The 9,736-nt window shown below is 43.8% G+C and overlaps 1 protein-coding gene across 2 annotated transcripts in view; it reads left to right on the top strand.

Annotated features, from left to right (window-relative positions):
* Positions 1–2,780: 2,780 nt before the first annotated feature.
* The window catches only part of PCSK2 (proprotein convertase subtilisin/kexin type 2), a 256,763-nt gene continuing 249,807 nt past the window's right edge, over positions 2,781–9,736 (top strand). For both annotated transcript variants that reach the window (XM_054723859.1, XM_008141110.3), the window contains exon 1: positions 2,781–2,957. In XM_054723859.1, coding sequence (XP_054579834.1) covers positions 2,781–2,957 — 177 coding nt within the window. The remainder of the gene's footprint in view (positions 2,958–9,736) is intronic.

The following is a 9,736-nucleotide window of genomic DNA, read 5'->3' as shown; positions in this document are numbered from 1 at the left end:
AATCTTACTACATTATTATGCATTAGATATGTAGCATTTGCATCACAAAAATTCTATTTTTATTTGCTATGCTTCTCTGACAATATTATGATGAACTATCTTCTGTGTAAACCACTAAAAATGGCTTAATCATCAATCCAGGCTTTATTTAGCCTGTACCCCATTTTACATAGTTTTAATTATTAAAATGCAGATTCATAAATTCAACATTTACTAGCATTTCATCTTAGGAATTTATTTAGGAAATGTGGTATTACTCTGTGGTTTCATAAAAAACTAATAAATATCTCTGAATAGGTGGTAATTTCATGTTCATTTTCAGAGAGATTGAGCTACATTAGCAGTGCTATTTCACAACACCCATAATCTTCTAAATTGACTTATTTGATGCTCTTCAGGATTTATTTTTCTAAAGACTTAGATTTCTTTCTGTTTCTGCTTTTGAAATAGCTCTTCATGATTGTAAATCCATCTAATGTAATTTTCACATTTGGTGCCATTTTTCTCAAATGACAATACAGGGCAGTAAAAACTATTTGGAAGTTCTTCATACCACCCATGTACCTTGATTCAAAATATGGGTAAAATATAAGGAAAGGGGAAATAGGAAGAGTTGAAGGTCTCTGCGTAAGAAAACACTGTGTTAAAATCAAACATGTACTGTGAGGGGTAGGCTGTGAAGTAAGACTGGGTAATAAAAATTTTTAAAAAAAGCCTCTGAGCAGTAAGGAACTGAGAAACTGAGAGTAGCTCTGTTCCCTTTTATCAATACTTTTGTGAAAACGTGGTCTCTACTCTGGCCCCTTTCATCTTTAGTCTATATCCTAGTACCTTTTGAGCACCTCACTTAGCTTTTCTTAAACTAATTCAAGTACCTAATAATAATAATAATGATAATGATTTCTTATATTTTAATCAAAATATTCAGTAATGCCTACATTTTTATTTAGCAATGCTTGGAAGGCCTCTAAGGAAGCCAACTATGTCCACAATGAGATCTACTCTGAAGATAGTGTGTCCCATAGCATTAAATGTATAATCATTTTTAGCAATAGTAAAATTGTGTGTTTTTTTCAGTAGGTTCTGCCTTCATGCTAAAATAAAAAGAAGAAAACCTGTAAAAGATAGATAGATAGATAGATAGATAGATAGATAGATTAGATAGACAGACAGACAGACAGACAGATATATGTGTGTGCCTGTGTGTGAAATGTGTCAATATTGTGTGTGTGTGTGTGTGTGTGTGTGTGTGTGTTGCATACACTTAAATCTCTAGGGAAAGGGTCTCTTACCTCTTTCTTATCCAAGTAAGGCAGAATTTTGAAGTTTGGAGCTAATTGATCAACAATATCAATGTACATACTCTGTAACTCAACAATATTTGAGTTGCTTTAAAACAATTGCCCTCATGTTATTGCAGACATCGCATTTCTACTTCTTCTGGGGCAGGAAGAAGTTGGTTGTAAGCAGTTAGTAGAGTGTGAGTGCATGTGTTTTAACTGAATAACTTAGCTGACCCCCTGCCAGGATGACTGAATTAGCCAACTAACTGGCAGCTTAACTGGAAGACACTCAACTGGGGTCTTGGCCCAGTTCCTGGGAATGGTGGCTACACCCTCCCAGAAATGCACTCTCTCTGTCCTTGGGTAACCAATGCCCTCAAATCTGAGAATGCATTTCCATCCTAGCCCTGGCTCTCTTGAAGGCAGTCTCTGCATAGCAGCTCAAAACTCCTGGGGGAGTCTCTAATTACAATTGCGGGGCGAGGGGGGGAGGGGCGCAAGCTTTATCTCCTGCTAGGCTTCCCAGCTGCTTAGTTCCAGATCATGGAGTAAATAAATAAGTAAATAAATAAATAGTTCATTCCTGTACTCTTGCCCCCATTAAGTTACCTCAAGAAGGCTGCTTTCCCCAATCCCCCCAGTGCCAGGAAGGGGAGCAAAGGTGTTATCCCAACTACCAGGAGGAGGGTTAATGTTTGCTTTGTTATTTACAGGAGAGGCAAGTATGCCCTGAGTGTAGGGGAGGGTGCACAGGGAAATAAGCAGGGGAGAGGAATAGACAGAGGCCGGTGCCCTGGCTGCCTTCGGAGCCTCAGAGAGCGGCACACATCGTAATTCCCTTTCTAGAGCCTTACAGATTTCCACAAACAATGACATCACTGGGGCGCTTCAAACCAAAGTACAGCTGGGGGTATTTTCCTGGGAGCGAGGCGGGCGGGGTGGAGAGATTGAGGAGCTCTCCGGGGTGCTGAAAGGGCGGGGGCGCGGGCTCCGGTAGGTGCCCCTAGCTGGCTCTGGCGAAGGCAGACTGCCGAGCTGGGGGCGGACAGGGGAGGGCCCGGGGTGGCCCAGGGCAGGGCTCACTGCTTCTCTGGTTCTCATTGGCTGCTGGCGGACGCACGTCATCCAGACTGGTGCTCTCCTCCCGCCCCTGGGGAATTGGAGCTGAGGAGGAGCTGAAAATGCAGATTTAGCATCAAGCACAGACACACACTCGCTCTTTCTCTCAGATACACACAGCTCCTCACATTAGCACCTCTGCCAGCGAGTCGGGCCGCCTGACTACACAGCTTCCCTGCCAGCCAGATGCTACAGATCGCACATTAATGTGCGGCTTTCCAAGCCCCTGATCAGTCTCTTTCTCTACCCAAAGATTCCTTTAAACAAACAAACAAACAAACTACACATATATATATTTATTATTTGCACCTTTCTTCTGGGTCCCCTGCTCCGCCAGCCTGCGCGCCTCCCAGCACCACTTTTCACTCCTGAAGAAAGATGAAAGGTGGCTGTGCCTCCCAGTGGAAGGCGGCCGCCGGGCTTCTCTTCTGTGTCGTGGTTTTTGCATCGGCCAAGAGACCGGTCTTCACGAATAATTTTCTTGTGGAGTTGCATAAAGGAGGAGATGAAGAAGCTCGCCAACTTGCAGCAGAACACGGCTTTGGAGTCCGAAAGGTAAGATCTCCCTTGCATTTCGCTTGTTGTTTCAAAACGGGGACACCGTCCTGCGCAATCTCATTGCAGAATTTGCAAGTTTTTCTCTCTTTCTCCTGCGATGCAGACATTCTGCCATCGGCTCTTTAACACGATATTGCCTCCAGTGATCCATCCCATGTTATGTAATTAAAACGTCCTTCAAGTGTACTAGTAAGGTCATAAAAAATAATGTATTGTTCTTGGGCGAAAATAGGATAACACCTTTCAAACAATGCCCTGCGCCCGGGCTGCTGTCCGAGGTACCAAGTTCTCAAGGCTGCTCGGGGATGGAGGGATGAGGTGCTGAACCTCTGGGCTTGGCGTTGGCTGTCTTGCTAGGAACGTATCTAATCCCCGCTCCCATCTCCAGAGAAAGAGTAGTTTCTGACAGACAGGGCTAGAAGCTTGGGCTTTGCGATTTATCTCCGTGCTTTTCAGACCCCGCGCCAGGAGGACTTCCCTTCCCGGTGACTTCGGCCCCTGCTCTTTCCCAGGGAAAGCAGCTCCCGGGCTCCAGGAGACTTGGAAACCTTAAGTGGTTTTTCTTTCCAAAATCGGGGCGGAACTTCTCGCGCTCGCCCCAGCCCACCCCAGAATCCTACTCCTTGTTAGCTCTCAAGTTCACATCGCAGAGCTGCGGGAGCTAGAAAGATAGATTCTGATGGGGGGAGCTCTGTGCGGAGAAGTCCAGGTGGCTCTCCTGGTATGTGGGCGGCCAGCTTGGCTTTCCCTGGAGGACGCGGGGATCCCCACTCCAAGAAGTTGGCAGAGCGCAACCGTTTGGGCACCAGGATGAGGCTTCCTGTCTAGGACGCCTGGGGACTCCTTTGGAGAGTCCGAGGTTCCCAATCTGGGAGGGCAAGGGGGAGGAGAGTGGTAGGTGGGGGCCGCAGGTGACCTACTCACTCTTCCTGCGAAATGTCGAGGCAGGGATCTCACGTGTCCTTAAGGGACCTGGCGGGATGTGGGGTCCAGGGAGGGTGCAAGGAGAAACCGGGGCGAGGGGAAACGTGGAGGACGTGGGATGCGATTTGGCAACCAGAGAGCAGGGTGGAAATCTGTGGGATTCTGTCAGGGCCCCATCTCCTTCCCCCTGATCCCAGGAGAGAGGCTTGAGAGGAGCGGGTGGGAGCTTCTGCGGCTGCTTTTGCCTCTCAAGGGCAGCGCGAACTGGAACTCCTAGCGGCCCCTCAGTCCCCACTTTCCACGCCTCCCGCCTTCCTCCCAGCCTCCTGAGGGCTCCCGCACTTGCCGCGGGCTCTCCCGCCTCCCTGGGGCGCTGGCAGCGGAGATTTGGACCCAAGGTGGGTTAGACAAGCGTGTTTGTCAGAGGTCTAGGCGGAGGCGCCGGTCCGCCGGTGGCGCGTGGGCGGGTCTTGCAGAGGGAACTTGTTGCTCCGGGGAAGCGTAGGTGGAGCAGGGGAGAGACAGCCCAGCGGAGGGAGCGGTCCACCCGCCCGCTGAGGTTCTGGCCCAGGGCTTATGGGCTGTTTCAAGAGCGCCACCACCAAAATAAGCAAGCAGACCCTCTCCTTCCTTCCCACCTTCCTGACCCAACTTGGCAAGATACAGGACCCAGGCGCCATAAATACAACAGTAATTATTATTAGCGGACAGTTATAGGGCACCTTTATGTGCTAGAGTTTCTACATTCTTATTTACTAATTCTCAACAACTCTTAGGAAACTACTATTACAATGGAGCCTATGATACTGATAAGGAAATGGACTAAATAAGGCCCGAGATAAAAACAGCCATGGATTTAAACCCAGATCTTTCAGAGATGAACTCGTGCTCTTTAAACCTAGTTCATACCAAACCAAGCGCAGGGCTCTGCGGGTATGTGGGCTTTGGGGTATGCTGAAAAGGGATGTGGCATCGGGCTCTTTAGCTGTTGAGTGTAAAGGACTGCAGCTGATGCAGAAATAGCCTTACTCTCTCCCCTTACCCTGCACCATTTCATAGTGTAAGCAGACATTGCTATCTCCTCTTTTGAAAATATGCCCCTGGGATCTGATCTTAGAAACTTAATCAAAACTGCGTGTAGCTGACATTAATAGTGTTAACTTATTAATAGTCCAAGAGGATTACTTTTTTTGTATAGAGGCAAAATACTTCATGAGGGATTACAGTTTTGATGATGGAATTTGAGCAAGAAGGTGAAGAGACAATCTCAACATAAATTAGTCTGGGTCATATCAATACACTTACCTTAAAATCTCAGGGAACTCATACTTTGGGTGAAGTCAGATACCTAAGTCTCTTTTTACCCTGGCCTTTCTCGGAGAGGAGCCCACCTGTTTTGCAGCACAGACTCAAACCTGCAATTGTTATCTAGGAGAAATGGGCCTTGCCATCTCTTTCCTTACCTCTCCCTAACCGCTCAGAAGTAGGATCGATTATCCAAATGATTTTTGCTCTGATTCACATTTAAGTAAAAGTAAGTCAATAGCAAGATACTTCTGTCTGATGAATCTTTGCAGGATGCTACACCTGTCTAGAATAAACATTCTCCCCCGCCACCCCCCTTAGATCCATGTCCCTCCCACTCATCCTTCGAGACTGAGTTTCAGACCTTCCCTGGTGCTATGGATTACACTGAGCTTTCCCTTCCCCAAATTCCTGTGGGACAAAAAGCAAAGCCTATATGACATAAGCTAGGACAGCTATCACTTCTCTTCTAGACATTTCACACATGTAAGTGAAAATGGTTGTAAGTATTGCCTTTCCACTTGGAAGGTAAATATTCAGGGATATCTTCTGTATTTCTGGTTTTGTCGCCATTGTCAGTATATTATTGGGCTTGCCAGCCTGTACGGAAATTTCCTTAGTTGTATTTATTACTCTAGGTTTCCTAAACACTGTGCTGTCTTATTTTCATCCTGCTGAACTGTACTTTTGTCATTTGTTATTTGCTTTTTATTTAAAACCCCCAATACCTCCTTCTCTTTTCTCTCCCTAACACTTAGTATACTTCCCAACTCCCACTGCCCCTTCTTCTCAGAGACTCAGGGTCAGACAGCAGAGATTCTCAGTAATTATTTTTTCATCCAAAGAGAGGCCAGCTGTGCAGACTAGAGGAACCTGCTATTTTACTAACTTACATCACCTAACCTTACAAACCTCTGAAGTAGAAATTATTGGCATCAGCCCTAATTCTCAGATGAAAAACTTCAAGTTTCAGGAAGTTAAATAACTGCTCACATCTGAAAAGTGAGACAATAAAAGCCAGATTTAAAACCAAGTTTTCCCTACCAAAAATAATTTTGTTTTCTTATGATGCTGCCTTCAGGAAGCCTTTCCTGGCTGCCAAGAGCTCTGCCTTTGAGGTACTACCTTTAGAGTCCTGTTATTATTCCTTTTCTTTTTTTTCTTTTTACTTCTTTATTTATCTAACTAGTGGCCTGGTGCACAAAATTCATGCACATTAAAAGAGAATTAATTAGAGGAAATATTTTACTATTGCTATTTGCCCTTTCTCTATAATAGAAGTATCAGAGATGAAAGAAAATTAGTAAAATGTATATGAAAATCTCCTCCTGTCAGAGTCTGGGGTGCACCACGGGACTTAGAGTCAAGTCCCGACCCACCACCTGCAAGCGCTTCAAAAATGCAGGAGACCCAGACCCAGCCGGCCCCATCCCCATTGGGTGAGACCCAGACCCAGCCGGCCCCACCCTCATCAAGCCCCTCTGGGCAGAGGGCACAGCCTCAGGTCTCCCAGCCCAGTGCCAGGTGGGGTGGTGCAGCCTCAGGTCACCTGGCCTGGCGCCAGGTGGGGGACACAGTCTCAGGTCCTCCATCAAGCCCTTCAGGGTAGGGGGGCACAGACTCAGGTCCCCTGGCCCGGCACAGGGGCAGGGGGCATGGCCTGTGGTCCCCGTCAAGCCCCACTGGGTGGGGGCTGTGGCCTGAGGTCCCCCATCAAACCCCACCAGGCAGGGGGTGCGGCCTGAGGTCCCCCATCAAGCCTGACCAGGTGAGGGTGAGGCCTGAGGTCTCCCATCAAGCCCTGCCAGGTGAGGGGCATGGCCTGAGGTCCCCCATCAAGCCCAGCTGGGCAGGGGGTGTGGCCTGAGGTCCCTTGACCTGGTCAGGCACCATGCAGTCTCAGGTCCCTGCTGTTCGATTGTGAAATTACAGCATTTTGGCTAATTTGCAAATTCCTCTATTATATAGATAGATACATATTTAGCATTAACATACAGAGTGGAGCAAAAGTATGTTTACAGTTATTCATGTGGAAAATAATAAAGTAATTAATAAATAATAGTACGAGAATAAAGTGTGTGTTTCGTGTACTCACAACTACTTTTGCTCCATCCTGTACAAACCTATGTCATTAACTAATGTGTATGAGTATGTATTTCTTTAGATATATCATACATCTTCCAAGAGGAGAAACAATATACAATGTCTTCTTATAGTTTTTATATTTAGCACAGTGGCTCATATATGAGGTATTCAGTGAATATTGTTGATTATTTTGCAAGACTCTTACAAGACCATGAGCAAGCATTACATTTCCTCTCTAAAATGAAATAAAAATGCCTTTAACTTTACCCTCAGAAAGGTTTGATGAGACTAAAGTTTTTTATTTTATCACGGCCTCACCCAAATATGTATGTTCATCAGAGAAGATGCTTATGAGTGAATTTATAATAATAACAAAGGTATTATTCCAAAGATTCCCTTAAAATCCTCATTATACTACTAAACTTAATTCCCGTGGGGGAAAATATTTATTAAAGCAATATGTTGAAAGTTCACCAAAAATCAAGTAACTATTAAGATAAAAATCCAAACAATTTATAATTAGCTATTTTTGCTTTGCTATGATATGTTTTGTGTTTTTTAAACATATTTTTATTGACTTCAGAGAGGAAGGGAGAGGGAGAGAGAGAAACATCAATGATGAGAGAGAATCATTTATCGACTGCCTCCTGCACGCTCCACACTGGGGATTGAGCTTGCAACCCAGGCATGTGCCCTGACTGGGAATCAAACCGTGACCTCTTGATTCATAGGTCAATGCTCAATCACTGAGCAACACCAGCCGGGCTGTTTTGTGTTTTATTCTTGTAGAACTGAGGCTAGGATGATTACAGGAGTAAAATCATGAGTACTTTTATATGTAAGAAAGTTTAAAAGCTTTTCAATCTAAGAATACTTGTGTTCTTGGGTAATGAAATAATAAAATTTTGGTTATTTTAATTTTATTGAAGTATAGTCTATTTTAGGAAAGAGCACAGCTTAATACATTTTCACCAACTGGGTGCTCATGTGTAACCAACACTCAAATCAAGAAATTAAATGTTATAGGCATCCCATCTTGCTCACTTGGGTAGTTCTAGTTTTAGGCTATTATAAATATTTCCTCTGTGGATATTGTGGTATAGGTATTTTGGTGAAACCATGTATGGCTTTCTGTTGGGAACATTTCTAAGAATAGAAATGTTGAGTCAAGGGGCATGCATACATTCCACTTTATGAGACTGTACCAGTTTTCTATTTCTGTGGAACAAATGACTACAAATGTAGTGGCCTAAAACCACACAAATCTGTTATTTCATAGTTTTTATAGATAAGAAATCTGGCACATTTTAGTTTGGTCTTCTGTTGAAAACCACAGAGTCTGAAATTAAGATATTCATCATTGTGTCCTCATCTAGAGGCACAACTAAAGGAAAATCCACTTCCAAGCATATTCAGGTTTTTAGAAGAATTTAGCTCTTGTAGTTAGAGACCTGGAGTTTTCGTGTTCTTGCTGGCTACTGGCCCAGGACCACTGTCAATTCCTGGAGGTTCCTATCATGACTTTGCCACATGATCCCTGTGATAGGCTTTCTCACACTCTGACCCTCAAATCCCTTTCTTCAGGAAGTACCCATTCCCTGTTTAGGGTTAACCTAATTAGGTCAGGCCCACACAAGATAATTTCTCTTGATTTTTTTATTAATTCAACTAATTCATACTTGGGACCTTTACTATATTTTATAAATCTTTTCATCTCTATCATATAATGTAATCTAATCATGGAAGTACAAGCCAACATATTCACAGTCCTGTCCACACTCAAGGGGAGAGGATTGTATAAGGCATGTACACTAGGTTGTGGCTTGGGAACATCTAAGAGTTCTGCCTACCATAGACACACTGACAAAACAGTTTTGCAAAGTAGTTATGTCAATTCCCATTTCCACCAGCAGTGTGTGAGGGTTGCGATTGCTCCACATTCTTACCGGCATTTGATATTTTATACCTTTTTCCTTTTAGTTATTTTGGTAGGTATGTAGTGGTGGCTCATTGTGATTTTAACTTGCACTTTCTTGATAATCAACTGAAGCTGAATTGTCTCTTCATATGCTTATTGGTAATTTGGATATTCTTCTTTACATAGTATTTGTTCAGGCCTTTTGCCCTTAAACGCCTTTCTAAGGATTGTCTTAATTTTTGGTTTATAGGAGCTCTTCGCCTATTATGGATAGGAATCTGTTGTCAAATATTTGTATTTTAAATATTTATTAAAGTTGACTTGAAATACAATATTACATTAATTTCAGGTATACAACATAATAATCTAACATTTACATAGCTTATCAGCATGTTATGTCTAATAACCCACCTGTCACCATAGGTATTATTGGCTAAATTCTTTATGGGTGTATATTATATCCCCATGACTCATTAATTTATAAATGAATGGTTACACCTCTTAAACCTTTTCATCTTTTTCACCCTTCCTCCTAACCCCTCCT

Source organism: Eptesicus fuscus, chromosome 12, assembly GCF_027574615.1.
Source record: "Eptesicus fuscus isolate TK198812 chromosome 12, DD_ASM_mEF_20220401, whole genome shotgun sequence".
NCBI classification, from domain to species: domain Eukaryota; kingdom Metazoa; phylum Chordata; class Mammalia; order Chiroptera; family Vespertilionidae; genus Eptesicus; species Eptesicus fuscus.
Note: the sequence above shows the minus strand (reverse complement) of the source record. Positions and strands in the feature narration are given on the sequence as shown.